Source organism: Phoenix dactylifera, chromosome 15 (assembly GCF_009389715.1).
Source record: "Phoenix dactylifera cultivar Barhee BC4 chromosome 15, palm_55x_up_171113_PBpolish2nd_filt_p, whole genome shotgun sequence".
In the NCBI taxonomy this organism is placed as follows: Eukaryota; Viridiplantae; Streptophyta; class Magnoliopsida; order Arecales; family Arecaceae; genus Phoenix; species Phoenix dactylifera.
The window spans coordinates 723,219-744,001 of NC_052406.1; the positions used below are offsets into that span (position 1 = coordinate 723,219).

The window sequence follows — 20,783 nt, forward strand, 5'->3', positions numbered from 1 at the left end:
ATATGAGAGAGAGAGAGAGTGGATGGGATCCAAGGATCCTCTGTTATGAGGACATATGTGGGTGTTTGTTTAGTTCTGCATCGATTATTCGTCGAGAAGATCTTGGGTACTTATATAGGATCAAGGAACCCAAATAATATCTTGCGGCTAGTCTTTTTGGATGAGGTCTTTGGTTATTACAAATGGTATCAGAGCGGATCCGGCCTATAACCTATGTAAACTAGGGGACACTGCAGGACGGATTCATGAAGGCTGACTGCGGGCCGATCATGGTACTTGAGATTAGATTTGAATCCTTAGCCTGACGAGGATGTTAGGACTTGAACTGGAGAAGTATGTGATCCATGTAGGTATATGTTTAGTCCTACATCGGTTATTCGCCGAAGATATCTTAAATACTTATACAGGATCAAGAAACCCAAATAATATTTTTGGCTAGCTTTTTTTGGACGAGATCCTGAGCTATTACATATGTAGAGTGCTGTGCAGTGCTCGATGACCGTCTTGTTATTTGTTTTTTCTCAAAAACATGAGTAATGGAAAAAGAGCAAGATTGAACGCAAGATCTGATTACTAGGAGCTGAATAATTTAGAAAGCCTCGTATCCAGGAGCAGGTGTTGTCCGCATGGTCATGTCCATTCCAAATGAATGACAATATTAGCTGGGGAGCACTCTGGGTGATGTCGACATAAATTCCATGTCTTGTCCACCGACTTCTCGTTGGTTCCGTAGATCGTGTTAGACACAACAAAAAATTATATATGCATACAATTAGAAAAGAGAGAGTTGAAGAGTGGATCCCTTCCCAGAAAGTTTGCAAGAAAAATTAAGTGCTGGATGTATGTTTAGAAAGATGAACCTTTTTGGGATTTGGTTATGAAAAAGGACTGATATGTGAAAATTGAAACTTATAATTTGGAAATTACGGAGAGTGGAGATTTATCGTGATAAAATAATACATTATGGAAAAAAAGATGATGGTTGGTATGGTTAACTTGCCTTTGGGTTTTGGATTATTTGCATGTAAGCCTCTATATCAAGGCCATTTTACAAGCTCATGCTTGTAGATAGGAATTTGTAAGCTCAAAGAACCCACCGGCCCACGGCCACGAAAAGAGCAAAGGGTAGAAAAGAAACTGAGACAGAAGAGCAAGACAAGGCCTAAAATTCCCTGCTCAAATTCCTTATGATGGAAGGAAAATAGAGAGAGAGAGAGAGAGAGAGAGAGGGGGAGGGAGATCAGTTAGGAGACGATATAGGTTGTGGTGAAAAAGCATGCAAGGCTGGTTGTAGAGAGGGAAAGAGAGAAATAGAGGAGGTACGATTAGTAGGAGAGAGAATGCCGTAGTTGGGAGTCGTGTGGTGCTGTTGGTGTTTTATAGCATGCAAGAAGGCTTCATGAATGGGTATGGACTTGAAATGGTTTGAGAGCAGGACATGTCAAATGAGTATGGGAAGAACTTGTCATGGGGGCAGCGCACCAAATAGATAGATAGAGAGAGGCAGGCAAGGAATCTAAGGAGTCTTTGGGAACGCAAAATTGCTTGGTATAAAGCATATAACCAAACCATTTCATGGTTCGTCAACAGATGAAATGTATTCTGTGCGCAAAAGCCTAGAAGAACACAAACTATACAACTCAAAATACCATGAGATGGTCATAAGAATAATTGCATGCCCTCCTGTCTAGGCACAAAGGTCATAGTCGTGATACAATGGCATGACTGAGAATCTTTAAGATATGTCAATTCATGCAATCTACTGAAGGGGCTTAGTTGATTAAGCTGTATTTGTATCCATGTTGGTCGACTAAAAATTGAATTTGATATAGATATTACTGATATCGGACTCATTTTCTACCTAAATCTGATAATAGAAATGGATATCAAAGTTAAGACTGGCGGCTTGAAAAATGGCCAGCCTAAATAGGCAGTTTAGATCTAGTAGCTTGATATCTTAATACGAGTGGATCATCTTTTAAATATGGTTAGACATTTAGAGCTGATATAATATGGTTGCATCCTTTTTATCAGTTTCATATCTCAACTGATGTGGCTAGAAATGCCTATTAGTCACACATTCAAATAAAAAAAAAAAAATCAAACCTATTGTGCTATTTTGTTGTTGGTTATATTTCTAGCACTTTAGTAATATTATAAGTCCAAGTTCTCAACCAACAATAATAATACTATTTTTTTTCTTTATTTCTTTGAGAGTATATTTGGTGTCATTATAATTATTGATAGAGAAAGATGATTTAACAAATAATGGTGCCAAGCCAAAAAAAAAAAAAAAATCTCAACCAAAACTAATTAAATGCATATAATCTTTTATAAACTAGTGCCAAGCTAAAAAAAATTCTCAACCAAAACTAATTAAATGTAATTATATGACATTAAGTAGCACTCATGCCCTTATGGATGTGCTGATTAGTTGGACCAGATCCACCGCTCAGCCAGTGGATCAGTCCATCCGTAAAACCGCACATACAAAACTATTAATGAAAAAATAGGCAGTATATGCACGTTTATGCATGTTGCTTCATGATTGAACTAGTTTACCAGCTCAACAATGGATCTGATTCAACTAATCATTTATGCCACCCTCTGTAATTTTTCAAATCTTTTAACTCCTATTCAGGACCATCTCTCCACAGAGCTGCAATTCACATAAATGGTGTAGCCTGATGATGCGGGGCATTGGCACATCCAACTTGGTATCCTAGGCTGTATGGCAGGAAGAAATGCATTGGCGTCAGGTACATGAGATAGAGTGATTGCTATTTAGTGGAAGGAGAGCGAAGTGTGGGGATAAAGGATAGATAGATATTGGAAGTTGCGTAGATAATAACAAAAAGTCGTTGTCGACACCAACAAAGAAAAATGGGTGACTCACTAATGGTACCAACTCCGATCTAGCTATGGACCCAACTGAACTGACCAAATGATTTCATTATGATGTGGCTCGTGAGTCTCTCTCCCTACCGGACAATCCGCAACCTCATATGCAAGTAAGACTAAAAATTATATTCTACACTGCATGCACCAATATAGCCATATACTATTATGAGGATCCATACGGGCGTGCGTTTAATTCCACATCAGCTATTCGCTGGGTAGATCTTCGATACTTATACAGGATCAAAGAACTCAAATAATAACTTCCGACTAGCTATTTTAAGTAAGGTTCTGGGTTGTTATAAATAGTATCAGAGCAGATCCGGTCCAAAACCTATGTGGACTAAGGGATACTACAACATGGATCCATTGGGGCTGACCACGAACCGATCGTGGTGTTTGTGATTAGATTTAAATGGATTTGAACCCTTAGCCTGACGATGACGTCAGAGTTTTGAACGGGGAGAGTATGTGAAGACTCGTGCGGGCGTGTATTTAGTTTCAAATCGGTTATTCGCTGGGTAGATGTTAGGTACTTATGCAGAATCAAGGAACCCAAATAATAACTTTTGGCTAGCCATTTTAGATGAGGTATTGGATTGTTACAAGTATACCGATCAGCTCATCCCCTTGCTATGGACTAATTATTTAGCTCATGATAAATAAAGTTCATAAAGATATAATGCACGGTCATGTGATGCATGCAGTATAAAATATCATTTGCCTTTAAAGACCGAAAATAAATATGTTCAAGTCCCAAAAATTGTTAAATAAAATAACAAATTATAATAGAAAATAAGATTAGCACGATATATCAAGACTTAATATGGTTCATCGGAAATCTGAGATATGTCGAGCAGAGATAAGAGATCGACTATACCTTCTTACAAACTGAATCATTGGCCAACTGAACAGTACCTTCCTTTGCCTTAAAAGGAATAAAACCAATCTCTCGGAGCAAACATAGTGAGACCCACCAGAGTCCAAAAAAGAAAAGCATCACCACAAGTGCCCATACTTTCGAAGATGTTGAAGTCATTAAGTCTACGAGGAAAGCCAGAGTTTCACTATCATAAAGGTCATTTAAAAATGTTTACCGAGAGAAAATAATCCAGAAAAAGAATATATATATATATATATATATATATATATATATAATTATCGATTAATGTAGCAAAGAAAAACACGTCGTTGAGAAACTGCCAAGATGTCGGGATCTAAGAATATTTTGCTTTTCTTCATTATGTCTTCTCCTCTCTCTCTCTCTCTCTTCTTTTCTTCTTCTTCTTTTTTTCCTTGTTCTCTCTCTTTTTCTCCTCTCTCCACCAATGCCTGGAGCCGAGCCTCGTTTAATTACCACACGCCCCACCGTCCTTTCTCAACTAGAGAAGGCATCTCACCTCATAGTATTAACGTGGGGCCCAAGTGCCAAGTCCACACCGGACTAGTCTCTTGCTATTTTTGTGCCAATATAGGAGCCATTTTCCCAACAAAAGACGCCTCCCCCAACAACCAATCCCAATCTCCTCCCCCCCCCCAGCTCTCGCTCAGCCTCAACTTTCTCTGCCGCATTCTCTTATCTTCTATTCTATCAGCAGAGATCATCGGCACTATTGAGACTTCACCTACTAGATTGATCAGTAATATCTGAGGCCCCCATTCTGCTCTTGCAGCATCTAGGACGATACTGGTATCCTGGGTGCCCCCACTCCTTAGCTTTCTCAAGATGAACTTCAATGATAGTATAGCAGCAGAAGGGAGCTACGGAGATGTGGGATTTATTATCAGAAATCATGACACCAGACTTGTGGCAACAGGTGGGCGGAAAATTTTTGATTCGTCAGTGGTGACCGCGGAGCTTCGGGCAGCCTGAGAGGGTGTCTTCTATGCAAGGCGGGTACTATGTGCGAGTCGCATCCTTCTCGAAGGAGACTCGACCACGGTGATCGAGTGGATCCGAAAATAGGAGTACTCAGTTAAGAACCGACCGCTGCTCCACGATATCCGCAGGGCTTTGAGGGAGGCTGACTCCTACCAGGCCATGCACGTATATCGGAAGGCGAAAGGTGATGCAGATCGATTGGGTTACTTCCTTCACGGCTCATTACTCGGGAGGCTTTTTCTACATAGACTACACAGGACTATGCCTATGCTTTTGCGCAACATTTTGTTTTCTGATTTTGTTGGTCATCTTCACACTTTTCTAGTGTAAACCGCCGATGTACAAAAAAAAAAAAAAAAAAAGGGCCTTTACTGTTCCCGAGCCAACTTTAACTAGGTTTATGTTGTGGCTTTTCTTCCATTCAGTCCTCCTCTAAATCAAGGGTCATCTGTTGAACACTCTCTCATTCACACACACATGAACAGCTAAGCACCAAGCCCCCTTGTGCTATGTTATTTCTCCAATAAGCTAATCTTGTACCGAGGGTCATTTATTGGGTTCCTTCACTCAAAGACAACACTACCCACTTGGGGGCTTTGGGATGTACCATTCCCTTCCGCTTCTCTCCTCCATTGGAACAAGAACAAGAGATCCCAACATGCACACGCCTCCATATATTCTCGGTACAAATACCAAATCCACACATCTGGAGCTAGTCTTGTAGTTGTACTTGTGCCCCCTCTATCTCTCTCTCTCTTATCTCCCATGATGCAGTTCACTGAGAGTGCACCACCCCCACCCCCACTCAACCTCAGTGGTCTAGGCCTGTGCCTCGACCTGACCGCACCCAGAGCCCCCCTCCACCGGCCCCGGCCGTGGCCCGGCTTCCCGACCTCCGCCAAGTCACTCGGCAGCTTCAACGCCGCCGGCTGCATGGAGCAGCTGCTGGTCCACTGCGCCAACGCCGTGGAGGCCAACGACGCCACCCTCGCCCAGCAGCTGCTGTGGGTCCTCCACAACATCGCACCACCCGACGGCGACTCCAGCCAGCGCCTCAGCGCCGCCTGCCTCCACGCCCTCATCACCCGCGCCTCCAGGACGGGCTCCTGCAAGATGCTCACCGTCGCCGCTGCTCGTGCCGATGCCGACCTTTCCCTCCACACCCACCGCTTCTCCGCCGTCGACCTTGCGAGCTTCATCGACCTCACTCCGTGGCACCGATTCGGCTACTCCGCGGCCAACGCAGCCATCGCCGAAGCTGTTGAGGGTTTCCCCGCCGTCCACATCGTCGACCTCGGCACGACATACTGCATGCAGATCCCCACCCTCATCGATCTACTGGCCAGCCGCCCCGAAGGCCCGCCGATCCTCAGGATCACCATCCCGAGCCCTACAGCTACCACCGCCCTGCCGCCGCCTATTCTAGGCCTCTCTTATGATGAACTCGGTGCAAAGCTGCTCAATTTCGCAAGGTCCAAGAACGTAGCAATGGAATTCCAAGTCATCCCTTCGAATCCGGCCGACGCCTTCGACACCCTAATAGAGCAATTGAGAGTTCAACAGCTAGTCTCTGAAGGCGAGGCCCTTATCGTCAACTGTCAGATGATGCTGCATTACATCCCGGACGAGACCGCCTGCGCAATCTCTTCCACCATGAGCATGCCCTCGTCGATATCCCTTCGAACAGTGTTCCTCAAGGCGCTACGCAGTCTCGAGCCGACCTTGGTTACACTTGTGGATGAGGACGCTGACTTCACGGCGAGCGACGTGGTTGGGAGGCTAAGAGCAGCATTCAACTATCTGTGGATACCATATGATGCTGTGGATACGTTTCTTCCCAAGGGGAGTGAGCAGCGGCGGTGGTACGAGGCCGGGGTGCGCTGGAAGATAGAGAACGTGATCGCCCATGAGGGCTTGGAGAGGGTGGAGCGGCAGGAGCCCAAGGGGAGGTGGGCGCAGAGGGTGAGGGCGGCGGGGTTTCGTGGGGTGGGTTTCGGCGAGGAGGCGGTGGGGGAGGTGAAGGCGATGCTTGACGAGCACTCGGCGGGGTGGGGGCTGAAGAGGGAAGAGGAAGACTTGGTTCTCACTTGGAAGGGCCACAACGTGGTGTTTGCTACTGCTTGGGTTCCTTCATGAGGATATATTGGCTACATGGATCAAGCTTTTGTAAGTGCTTTTCAGCGTTGTTGATTCTTTTGTTACGTTTTAAGTTTAGTATCTCTCTCTCTCTCTCTCCCTCTCTCTCTCTCTCTCTCCCCCTCCACTTTTGGAAACATAGTTTCCATTCTAAGCACTGGCAGCGGGTGGGGAAGGCATGCATGAAAGAGGATCCCGTTTCTTCCAAATTTCTACTTAGGTTTTTCATTTAAGGACAATTCTTCTGGGCAAGGGTCCATTTGAGCACTTCAGGATTACATGAGCATAACCTAGTTATTATTGGGGTCTGGTAAAACGAAAGTGAAAACCAAACTATGCTAATCCACTTTTTTAAGAAATGTATCATGGAGTCTTATCTACTATGATTATGAAATCTAGAACTTCTACGTCCTTCAAAAAAAGAAAAAAAGAAAAAAAGATTTGTTTGTCTTCATCATTTTGTGGATATGGTTCAAGATTATAAAGAGAATATATAAATTGTTTGTTTCTTCTTTTTGTTTCTTCGTGCGTGCTTGTTTGATCTTGAGTGCCCCATCTTTCTTATTTTCTTTATTGGTAACTATTTGTTTCCCACCTCGTATATATAACAAAAAACCTTAATAACGATGCTTGCTTTATAGCATATATTATAGTTGCTGTGGAGCGAAAGAGCATAGAATCAGGAATTCCGAGACTAAGGATATGGTTGAAATGATGAGCATAAAGTTGATATCTAATACTGGACAATCTTGTTCAGCCAAATAATTTACTTCAGAGGCCCTTCTCCAGGTGGAGCTCGTCTCCTCTTCTCAAAATCTTTGCAAAGCTCCATCTCAACTACTTTCAATAGCTGAATATTAGCAAAAGATGTACTGAGACCTGAAGTCCTTGCAAGAAAAAAGAAGGCTCAGGTAAAATTGTTTAGATGGATGAAATCCATATAAATTTTCATTCTCATTCCTTAAGGATATAGGAGATTTGGCTCTGTGGAGACGTGGAGACAAAAATTAAATCGCCCATTTATATCTTTTTCTTTAATTAGGAAGAGATCTTTGAATGCTAGTAGGATCAAAAGCACTCAATTTTTATTTAAGAGAAATTGACATAAGCAAAGAATTCAAAAGATCAGTAGCAACATGAGAATAAAATGCCTCTCGCAGAAGTGAAATACTAGAAAAGACATAATAAAATATACTCAGATGAAGCACTAGAATAAGTGTAACCTTCACCTGAAATCTATGCAACACGCTTATCAAGGGAAGAATTAAAGGATGCATCTCTTTAATGAAGATGGTTGTGGGGATACTTGAGGGTAATCTTCAACACAATAACTATAAAGGCAAAATACAAGCAAAATAGTCACGGTAAAGAATCAATACCTTTTCTACTTCATGAAAAGAATGCAATGATCATGATGTTCGATTTATTCCCAACGCAACCACGAATGTTGTATAATAGATTATGCACTCAACAAGGATTTAAGTCAACACATTGAAACTATGTCTTACTGCCTACAACTCTTAGAACTAGTTTTTTTTTTCTTCTTCTTCTTCTTCTTTTTTTTTGTTTTTTTTTTTTGAAGAAGAAGAAGAAGAAGAACGAGACTATTTGAAGGCTTCTAATGCGCATATCTTGCCTGAACAAATGAATTCTTGACCATATTATGGATAGCTAAAAGTGGGATGTAAAGTTCATGGAGCTACAATATATACTATTTATTTTTATCAAGGAGGTACAGCAAAACTAAAGATCCATAAGACTACAACTTAAATATGTTGCAGTTCACAATGCCCTAGCGATCTTCTAAGATGGGATATTTTGTCTTCTGATATCCAATTTTGATGATATTCTACTCATTTAAAAGATTTTTTTTCGACATTTGCAGGCATCATTTTAGGAACCTTGATCGACGTCAAAACTTATGGAGGATATGTTGAGCAATCAAATTGTCGAGATATAATTCAATGGATTGTTATTTTTACTTTCGTTTTGTTGGAAAACAACATGAACTTTCAAAGGTGGGTGGTAGGCGATTTTCTAAAGACTTTGACATATCTTTATGGTTATGCTTGTTATGATACTAATGATAGATTCAACAAATCCCACTCTTCAATTCAATGTATCTATCTCATTCCTTAATTTCTTCTGCTGTGTTAGTTTATTTTTGTTCGAAGTATCCATGAGGCAACACCCTGTACTATTTTTTGCCATCTGGACTGAGTTGATACAAATAAGAAAAGCTCACAAATGGATTTATCTTGGAACTATACGTAATAGAGGAGGGAAGCTTTACAAAATTGCAATAATAGAACTTCATCCAACTACGATTTTGCTTAAACAGCTTATTAAATCAATGTTGGCATTGCATTGAGATAATAGCTGATGAACCAAAGAAAGTTAAAGTTGGAGGAGATCTTTGATAAAAACCAATTGAAGACGGTTTAATAAGACCTTCAATCTAATTTGGAAAAGAGTGGTCATTCTGTTTGTAGATGGTATGGGTTCAACAAACAATGTCTGTCAAGTTTTTTAGATCAATTACACTAATAATAGCCATCAAAATTGGCTGACTCCCATGTTTAGCTACCAACAACTTTGCTAAAAATTTGTATGTTTGTCTACAGCTCTACATTCCTCAAAAGTCTTCAGCAAGATCAGAAACTTCAAGCGCTTGTGAAAGCCAAATTGGTTCCTCATGATGAACCTAGGAGATGGAAGAAAAAGGCATCTTACAAGTCATATCTCCCATAATAGTGTCAGAGAGAGGAACAACATGAAACTAACATGATTGTGTAAAAGCATGTTACATGTAGTAAAAGATTTTCAAAATCAAATTGGACAAATGATGTTTCCATAATGGTGCACAGGTTGACCACCATTTACTCTTAGTAATCATACCCAAAGAAATTAAGGGTAAACTCATCCATTAGGAACAGCAGATCGATGAGTGTAAGATTTTGTCTTAACTGGGCCAAATGTGAGAAAGAAAAAAGAAAAAGGACAATTTGCGATCGATCTTACATGATTGATAGCGTGCATTAGTAGTTTAGCACATAGCTAGAAATCCAGAAAGGTTTAAAATCCTTCACAATAAAAGATCTTATGATCTAGATTATGGCCACTAAAAGAAAGACTATATAAGGTCTAGAAACAAGATTTGCTGCATCAGAAAGTCAAATAGCTCATCAAACATCTGGAGACCCTAACTTGCCCATACAACATCCAATTAAAGTGTTCTTTTCTTCTTTTTGAAATCGGTTAATTTTTCGAGCTCTACAATGTGGTGTTATACCGTAAGAGTACTGTGCAGCAAGCGATCAAATCTAAATTCTATCGTTTGGAGCTCAAAGGGGACTAGTCAATGCACAAAAAAAAAATGAATAGATTTTGACCGAATAGATCTTCAAAGCTAGAAAGAATTAGGCAAAATAGCCACAAAAATTTAAGTCAATATAAAAATCAAGATCTATCTCCTATAGAATTTTAGTTTTTTAGGATTATTCCCACTAATCATATCTCGGGAAAGCTATATCCTCTTTTAACTAGAAGACGAATCCAATTCAAATTATGCATGTGCAAATCTCACTAGTATAAATAGAAACTTTATAACTTAATTTTTTATTTATTAATAAAAAAATCTAAACCCTACTTTCATTATTTTTTATTTTCCAAATTTTTTAAGAAAATCAAGTTGAGAAAGTTAACGGAATTATTTTCTTCTTCTTAATCGGATTATCTAATATCCAGGAAAGAAACCAAGTTGCAAACAAGTTTGCAAACTTTGTCATAGTTCTAGTATTTAACATTTGAAAGATAATTCACAAGAGAGTCAAGAGGAAAAGCTTTTAATAATCTTTGCAAGATCATAAAAAGGATGGCGTAAGAGCCCCTTGGAGCATGTTATTACCTAAATAAGCAAAGTGGATAGGAATAGCTATTCCTACTTCTATTTGGTTAAATTTCAGGAATAATTCTATGCCGAGGATGCTTTTATCCATAAGAAAAAGGAGTCAGGAATATGTGAAGGCCTTATGCTAGGAATAATTTATGCCATTTATTCGGATAGTTATTCCTGGTATGAGCAGGTTTGACTAGAATAACTGTTTTTTAGTTGTTCTTATTTTCTGAAAGCTGCCTCAAAAGTAAAAAGCTCATTCCAAGTCTTATGCTTACTTTATCCCGAATTATCACCAAGTATAGATCTAAAACTAGCCGTGCCTTATAAAAAGTTTCCTAGAAAGTGAAAAGCTTATTCCAAGTCTTATGCCTACTTTATTCCCAGGCCTATTACCAGGTACATATCTAAAACTAGCCGAGCCTTGTAATGTATGTAAGCAATTATCATTTCCAGTTATTTTGTGAAATCATTGCAGTTATTGTGAGGACTAGACATATAGCTAGATTTTTACGTAGAACAAAATCAAGCAATGGTTCTAAGACAACACTAGATTTGAGGCAGATAAAATATACGGGAAGAAGAATTTGTCAGGAACTATATATGTTGTTTAGTATCATCAAGTTGGATGTATGAAATTGTATTATTTGTTATCATACATGTAAAAAATTTCGTTGCTGAAGTATGTCAAAAAAACAAGAGTTAAAAGATATCTTTTGGAGATTAAAAGAATATATCGAAGTACACATTATTGGCTCAGGTGACTTAATTAACCATGGTGATGCATGCTTTATGCTGTTTCAATGGCTAAGATTAGTTCATTCCTCCTTGATATTCACTAGTTTATCTTGTGCAATGCACATGATTTATTCAATAAGAAGGTGCCTCAGATAGAAGACTGCTATGACTATATCTATCAAAAGAGATTACAACAGATCAGATACGTGTATTTCCTATCTTAGTTTGCATGCTGATTGATATTCATACTATTTGAGTGTATATGATAGGTTATATTAATTTAAACAAAGTATATATTTATTTAAACAAAGTATATATTCCTATCTTAGTTCTAGGGTGCCACCTTCTCATAAAAGGAGGGTAACTATGACACTACACTAACAATTATGAGCTGAAGGATAACTAAAGATAAAGAAAAATAATTGAAAGATAAAATAAAGTAATGGCCATTTGATTGGTGAAAGGCTTCTTCTTAAAATTTGTAATTTGATATTTATAAGTGGCTTCTATTAACTACTAGGATAGATATCACTATTCTGTTTTGACGCTTGTCCTGCCCGTTTGTGCTAGGCAGGCTATAGGTAGTGGTAAGATAAGTGTCACTGCTTAGTTTTGATACTTAACCTTGCCGGTTTGCATCATGTAAATCACTATTGCCATGCATGTTAATTACCTTCCGTTACTCCTATATTCTAGATAGTGAAAGCTGCTAACTAGCCACCCCCTCGGCTCTGCTCTTCTAAAGGCCACGTCCTAAGCCAATAGCCCTCGTTCCGCTCGGTCTGCACACTATGGGTACTCAATCTACATCTTGATGCATCAACCTACACACTTCATATTTTAGCCTACACCTCTGGTATTTCAGCCTACACCCCTACTATCTATTTCTCTGGTGCTCGGTCCGAAATTAGCATGCTTCTAGTAGTATTTGGCCTGCTAGTTGTGTATTTTAGCCTATTGGCTACTATGGCCTACTAATCGAGTACTTTAGCCAGCTGATCAAATTTTTGATTTGCATCTCAGTACTTGATCAAAGGCTGACATTCTTTTAGAACCTCAGTTGGCCTGTGCAAGATGTTCTTTTTGAAGACCTACCACTCATAATCTATATTATATGACCAGAGATATATTATTAATCGATCTACGATTACAATCATAGGTGTGGATGTGATGAAAAAAAAAACCGCCACCCCTCTATTTCCATCTCTTTTTAACAAGGCTCTAATTTACCTTCCTGAAGGTATCCTAGGGATATATCATTTGATTGTCTTGACAAAAGGACACCCATGCCTGAGAATTTTGCTTTATATATTAAATAGATAAATACAAATGAGCTCATCGACTTTTAAATGCAAATGAAAACTGAAGAATGGGCATGATAGAGAGGCCACTGATCCATGATGCTGCAATTCTTTCCAAACCATGCATCAGTTTCCAATGCCTTGTTCCACATGTGGGCGTCACCGGAGATTCTAATCCTAAATAATCCCATCCATAATGCAGTGCCCCTAAATAATCATTGGGCCATCTCCTTCTAGTTCAGATGCCCAAGTATAGAAGACAGAGAGGGGCTTCCACGGAATCGGAAACCTTCAATTCTCTCATCCCAATGTTTAGGTATGTTACAACACGTTTCAAACTGTTTACATGATTTCGTAAAATCAGGATTAATCGTTCCAGTGGATCGCCCAATCCCTCCCACTTCTATCCCGTTTTAACTACAAACTCCGAACATTCCATCTGGTTGAAGTTTTAATTAGGGATGGTAATCGGATGAGGTCGGGTTAGATATCAAAAATTCATCAACTCAAATCCGACTTATTTATTAAACAAATCAAAATTTTAAATCTGAATCTAAATAATTTATTAAATAGATAATCCGACCTAACGTATGCAATCCATTTATTAAACAAGTCAAATCATATTAAACAGGTTAGATAGATTTTTAATAGGTTAAATGAACATATTTTTAATAGGTTAAATGAATTTAAATAGGTTAAGTAAATGATGTTAAATAGGTCGAAAATAAGTTCAGCAGATTTTAAACACATAAAACAAGTTTTAAATAAATTAAACGAGTTGGATCATAATCTAACCCAATTATTAAATAGATTAAATAGGTCAAACCTACCTACCCTATTTAATAAACAATTTTAAACGAATTGACCTATGTACAACCCAAACTCATTTATGTGAAATTCAAACCTGCTTAAAGGTCAGATTAACAAATCGGGTCATAAATTACCGTTCCTAAATTTTAAACAAGTTAAACGAGTCCAATCATAATCCAACCCAATTACTAAATGAGTTAAATTTGTCAAAAGTTTAAACCTACCTACCTTATTTAATAAACAATTTCAAACAAGTTGATCTATTTACAATCCAAAATCATTTATGTCAAATTCAAACCTGCTTAGAGTGGATCGTTGCATGTCAGATTAACAGGTCGGGTCATAAATTACCGCCCCTAATTTTAATTGAGCAGGACACAAAACCTGTTTTCAAAAAAATCCAAAACAACAATGGAAATTTTAAATTCCATATCGCTAATTAACAAAATGGCCTATGTTTCTCGGGGAATACCAAGATAAAATATTGTAAAATTAGCCTGAATCTTTATAGAATCCTTCTCACATCTCTCGTTGAAACTGAACAATATCACAAACTAATCCAATCCACGCCTATTTTTATGATTCATTAAACAAAGTTAATATAGTTTTGTCCATGGCTTCTTCCAATCCTGAAAGCCTGCAGTGTAGTTCTGCTGTCAACTGCCCACCATACAAGCAGAAGCTTAGCTCCCTTGGCATTTGCTTCATGTCTTAAAGCACGCTATGGCATCCATAGTCTGACTACAGAAAGTCCTAAGGATGGCAGCATAGCACACGACAGCATCAATTAAAACATCAGCATCTATCTATAATCCCTGATCAAGTAAACAAACGATACCATTTAAACAATAATAACCTTACTGGAATCTTTTGCTTTCACACAGCATAAACCATGACATCTAGTTATCTGGATCAGAGCCTGTAATGTTCAGCATGTCTACTGAACTATCACATTGCATGTTTTCCAAGGTGAAGAGCTGAATAATTATGACGCAAAACAAGAAACCAGTACTCGCGGGATCACATTCATAAGAGTGGTGATGCTGATTCAAATTCTACGGCACAACATGCATTCAAAATGGGAAGCCAGTTAATCTATCACTACCATCATTCATATCCATGCCACTTAGAAACCAGTCCTTTCCATGGTTACTAAAAGGCTATCTAAAGTGACTGAGGTGTTTGATTTTAGCATATATAATGTGCACAATTATTACAGTAATTTAAAGAAAGGACCACATAAAAAAGCAAATTGAGAATAAGACCAATCACCAATCTTTCAAAACTCAGTTCACTACCTAATTTGCTAAACCATGAAGTTTACCAGGTGAACAGATGAAGCATATCACATTGATACATTATAGCAAAAAAGACTTTCTTCAGAAACGAGGCAGCTTCATAAGTCCAGTCCCCGTGGGGATATAACATCTTTAGCGATACTGTTAACAAAAACAAAACAGCAAAGAGAGAAAGATAAAGAAAAGATGGAGATTAATTGTCTAAAGAAATAAGAAAAAGCATCATAGCTCAGTACTATATTAGTTAGACATTTGTAGGGAAAAAGGAACAGGAGAACAGCACCAATGGAGAAGCTAAATGTGATTATTACTTGGAATAACCATGCTATTTTGAGGACCCCTGAACCCAGGCCGAATGAACAATGTTTCAGTTTAGGCACCCAGCAGAATGCAATTATTCAAACCAGCCTGTAGCTTGCCCAGCTGAATAAATAATTCAAATCATCTCAATATATAACAAAGGAGCATATTTTCTTGGCCAGACCACTAAAAGGTATAGATCAAAGGTCCTGAATTTTGAAGTTACTTTGCTTCAACAGATAGTACCATACAGGTTAAGAATCAGATAACACTGTGGTACTTTCTCGATACTATAGAATTACTGGAGAATGTCCTAGGACACATGCCCCACAGTAAGAAGAATGACTAGAAGAAGATAAATCTCACTTTTTTCACCGGATCACATAAATTCCATGGTCAGTAATGAATATTTGTATTTGAGTGAACGCCATAATCTACTTTTCAGAAAGTTCTAATACTAAAGAATAATTTTAAAATTAAGAACCAGACATATATTTCAAAAATTAAAGCACAAGCAGTAGTCTCTTATGTCCAACCAGTCGAGTCAGAATAGTATTTAAAGGGTTCACAATTTTTTTGAGTGAAATTAAGTTATGAAGATGTGACAAAATGAATATAGGTTTAAGTCAGACTGAAAATGCTTGTGCTAAGATTCTCATTAATGACTCCAGAATATTTATAGTCCATATGGCTTGGATGCTAGTACCAACACTAGGTCAGAAATTTTGAAGTCTCTCCAAACTATGAACATACAACTTGATCAGCAATTTTCTATATATCAATTTGATGTGTACAGGTACATGTACATGCATTAGGACTAATACTGGATAGGGATGGCAAGGTATCAGTTCCAGTCAGGTAGACCACCACTATTAAGCCAAATAAACCAGTGCAAAATCAGCCTGATCCGCCCAGAACAATTTTAGGCAGGCCTAACGAAGGATTTGTGTCCGACCAGATTGGGCAGAATCCATATTTCAAGGTCGAATCAGAGTTCTGGTTGGGCTCAAGCTCACTTAAAATTATACTAGCCTGGCCTCATCAACAAAAACCGAAAATTATAAAAAAATGTATGTACTATATAAGTTAATTTTCCGACCCTACCCACTCAGAGCTGCAAAGCATTGGACCTATCTGCTCCCGGCTTCCCACCTCTCTCACTATCTAATCCATCCTTGAGAGGAAGAACCTCAGATCTAATCAGGACCTTTCCCTCCTCCTTCCTCCTCTCTCCCTCTCACTAGCCCCTGTCCATGCCTAGAGAGGCGGAGCCCTTAATCCCCTCTCTCCCTTGCTGAGCCACATAGTGGGGTGGACCACCACCACATACTGCCAATTCAATGGTTCCAACCTGCTACGCCACACCCAGCTCCTACGTCTAAGTCTCCATCCCAATTCATCACACTGCTACAACCTCCCAGCAACAAGTATTACCCCTCACCAACCCCAAAAGGCTCATTTTTCCTTCCTCAAATCCTCCCTCTTAATGTGACAAATTGATGGGATATAGCGCTTTGTTAGGTCAAATCTGGGAAGATTTGGACCCACATTTTAATGATAGGTTGGCTTCAAGCTACAGAAGCTAGGCCTAAGATTGGACCAAGATGGACTAGAACTAGCATGTTTATTCTTGACATCTATTCACCGGTTGGCCAAACATGGCCTAGCCTAAAGATATGCTTGAGCGTAAACCCAATTTGATATCAACCTAGAACCAGCTCGACCCACAAGTGAGTCAATCAATGCCACACCCAAACCCATTGGCAAGTCAAATATATTGACATTAACCCAACCCATTCATTCGGATCACTAGAATATAGTGCAAAATGAAAAATTGAAAGTGAAGAAGGAAGAAAATGGGCGAAAGGAAGGCAAAGCACTTAGGCCTGCTGGGCAAGATAGCTAGGCGAAGGTAGGGCTCGAGGATAGTAGTACGTGGTGGTCAATGCTGGGGACGCTCAACGATTGTAAGGAGGTAGCGTCAAGGCTAGGTGGCCATGCAACTCAAGAGAGTGGTCAAGCACATCTTGAAAGGATGGTTCCTAAGCAACTATCACATGGATGAGGTGAGCTAATGACGACGATGACAATTGGGCATGTGTCAGTACCCATACTGATACCCAAACAATACACCCATACCAAGTGTTGGTATGACACATTTCTTGGTATTGACACTTAAAACAGGGGATGGTACTAGGCACTATTATCTTCCCTACCAATACAGTATGGAACACCCAGTATTGACAGGTATGATTGTTACCGATAACCTTGGTTGGGCAAAGCCATGATTATGAGAAGAGGATGGTAGAGGAGAGAGGAGGCAAAAGGTGCAGAGAGCTTAAGGCCCCTGATACTTTGTCTATTCGTAGTAATCTAGATTAAATTGGTACTCTGACAAAGAAAAACAAATTATAGAGAGCGAGAGAAGTGAGAATGTATAAAGACTCCATGTCACTTAATATCGTAAGATATCATAGCTATCCTAAAACCTCCACAGAACAAGGGATGAACATGAGATAAGCCCTTACCTTGATAAAGCCAATATCTTTGGCATTGCTGCGGAAGCACTGCCTGCAGCACATCAATCCATATTTTCGGATCAGTCCATGAGGGTTCCCACAAACTCGGCTGCAACAAACAGTACAAGACTAAAAGTTATAATAAAATTTAGCATGATGACCATCATTTAGAACCTCCAATATTTGAAAAATGAAAAATATAAGATCGGTCACATCCAGATAACAATTTCGTTTCTTAAAACTATCAACTTTCTTCTTATTCCTGTTTCTTATTAGGGGTTTTCGGCATAGTTGTAATGATGAATGTCAAAAAGATGCATCATATTAATGAATTAATTGTTATGATGTTCATATATGAATGGCAGCCTCAGAGAGAGAAAAGCCAACTATTATAGCGGCCTATGGCATTCAAATATGTTTCTCGTAAGGATTACTGAAAGTCCAAACCTCTCACCTCTGCAAAACTCAATCCTGAAGACGGCTACAAATTGACGATAGAATTCAGAAATTCAGTAACTACAGTAATTTCCAACTAATATTCATATATTTAGAGTTCAAACATCTCCATCGAAATCAATGAGCATAATATAACTCGTAGCATTGGCCTGAATAATTGAAGAACGCAATTTAAGAAGGAAAACATTGTAAAAAAAAAAAGAGTATTCCTCACCACCCAGTCCCCCGTTTAGAAGATCCAATGAGCATACCACTCGAAAGATCTCAACTTTGGATTCTGAACAATCTCCGATATAATAATCAAACATCAAATATTAGGGGGAAAAAAAGGCTGTAAAATAGCCAAAATCCTTGTTAAGGGTTTCATCTTCTCTAAAACTTAACATTTTCGCGGTTTTCACTGGATTTGGGGGGAGGAAGAACTAATTTTGGAAAGAATAAAAACGGAGAAGAGGAATCGCTCACCAAGCCCGAGATCCAGGACCATAGTTCTTGGGATGGGAATTCCAGACATTAGAATGGCCCATCTCTCCCGCGCCGCTAGCTCTCAGATCGCACGCGAGGAACGGAAGTGCCGTCAATTATGTAGAAAGGTAGGGTTTTTATAGCATTCTTAGAACCCTAATTGTAGCCGGCTTAAGATAGACCTGACCACGGTTCGGTTCTAACCGGAAAACCGAATCGGAACCGAACCGGAAAGAACCGGACCAGAACCGGAACCGTGTCTCACGATTTTTAACCGAACCGGAACCTTGAGGAATACGGTTCGGTTAAGGTTCTAGGTTTGATGGAACCGAACCGGAACCGAAGCCTAATTTTTTCTTTTTTTTCATTTATAATAAAATAAATTAGTTCCAAATTTATTTAATGTAACTTATTATTTTTTTTATAATGTTATCTAGTTGTATTATTAAAATTTACTTTAATAGTTAATAATAAAATGAGGTACAAATTATCATTTTGTATTAATTACACAATCTATTTGTATTTATAATTTTTTTCCAAATTAATTACACAATCTATTTTTTTTTCAAAATTTTATAATTTATGTTGAAAAATCGAAATCGAAACCGTTTAGAACCGGAACCGGCGGTTCTAGAACCGGAACCGAACTGACTATTTTCGGTTATGGTTAAGGTTCTAGGTTTTTGTGGAACTGGCGGTTCCATAACCGTGATCAGGTCTAGCTTAAGACCCGGAGATACCCAAACCTAAGCACAATAAGTTTCCGTCGTGACCTAGGTTTTTTTAATCAACAGCATTCAATCGACGGCTCGCGGTAGACCTGTGCTTTCTTTTTTGTTTACGGTGAATTATACTAATTTAATATAAGTACAACCCAAAAAGTCGGGAAAAAAAGTTATTGTAAAAAAAATAGGGACAGCCTCATGGGTCTGCCAGAGGATCCCACCTAGTGCTGAGCAACCAAGGAGATAGCCCAGTCAGTAACCTTGTTTGCATTCCGGTAGACATGAGCGGCCTAAAATACGCCACAAACCCTCGTCAGCCTACAGATGTCTTGCAGTAGCAAGTGCTCATCGTCGGACCTGTGATGGCTCTAAATCCACTCGATCATCATGGCGGAGTCCCTTTCAAGATGCATGCTATCCACCCCCAAGACGACCCTCGCATAGTTAAGGTCTTCCCAAGCGGCTCTCAGCTCCGCTCTAAGGATAGACGTATCATAAATGTATCGACTCCCAGCTGCGACGAGTATAGAATTATGACACCTAATCACAAAACCCAACTTCTCCTCTGTTGCCGCCATCAGTCACACTGTCGTTGAAATTCACCCTGAGAAAGCTCGAAGGTAGAGAGTCCTAGGAGATAAAAACCACTCGGGTCACTATAAAAATTAAATAGGAGTCCCAGATGTCTTTTGCCATCCCAAGTGTAGCAAAAGAAGGAGGCTAAGTGATTTCAGCAAGTGCCCTATCTACCACGATCTTTGATGCAGCCTTCTATTTTCAAAGACGAAGGAGTTCTGTCCAGCCAGATGTGGTAAGCCACGTAAACACACTTGACACCCGAGACACAGCAGTGTGGCTCCTCAGAGATTCCTTCAGGTAGCCAAAGAAGGCTTCAACTACGTGGACTGCAAAAAGCTCGAGATAACCCGAGCCCCCCACCAAACCTGAACCCCGTAGGTAGCCAAACAGGACATAGATAATGGACTCCTCGACCTCTAGGCATCCATCATAGGTAAGACTGAACCTCAACCTCCGTCTGGCCAATATGTTCTTTGTCGGTAAGCAGCCCCATATCACCTTCCAAATAAATAGAGCAACACAGGGTAAATGCAAAGCCTCCAGATCTAGCCTCCGTCTATCCGCCGAGCCTCCTCAACACTGACCAAGTTATAAAGGTCTCAAGCAGTCACCTTTAACCTGACAGTCGATCTCCAGACCCTCCAGTCCGCAACCCCCCCAATGGGAATCGATAAAATCAAGGCTCTCTCGGCCAACTGCACCTCAAAGACTCGTCGGATGATAGCCTCATTCCATCTCCTCTCCCCTAGGATGAACAAGTCACAAACTCTGAGGCTAGCCA

General features: G+C 39.6%; 2 protein-coding genes across 2 annotated transcripts; one reads left to right on the plus strand and one right to left on the minus strand.

The window, feature by feature from the left end:
- Positions 1 to 5,282: 5,282 nt before the first annotated feature.
- LOC120113228 (scarecrow-like protein 32) lies at positions 5,283 to 9,055 on the plus strand. Its single transcript, XM_039134026.1, has 2 exons — positions 5,283 to 6,946; positions 8,802 to 9,055. Exon 1 carries the CDS (start codon positions 5,546 to 5,548, stop codon positions 6,914 to 6,916), a length of 1,371 nt encoding a protein of 456 aa, XP_038989954.1. The 5' UTR covers positions 5,283 to 5,545; the 3' UTR covers positions 6,917 to 6,946; positions 8,802 to 9,055.
- Positions 9,056 to 14,750: 5,695 nt separating this feature from the next.
- LOC120103828 (40S ribosomal protein S29) lies at positions 14,751 to 18,847 on the minus strand. The gene is made up of 3 exons (XM_039134027.1): positions 18,699 to 18,847; positions 17,787 to 17,886; positions 14,751 to 15,099 (listed from the first exon to the last, which is right to left on the minus strand). The coding sequence occupies exons 1-3, from the start codon at positions 18,758 to 18,760 to the stop codon at positions 15,091 to 15,093; spliced, it is 171 nt and encodes a 56-aa protein (XP_038989955.1). The 5' UTR covers positions 18,761 to 18,847; the 3' UTR covers positions 14,751 to 15,090.
- Between the last annotated feature and the right edge of the window lie 1,936 nt (positions 18,848 to 20,783).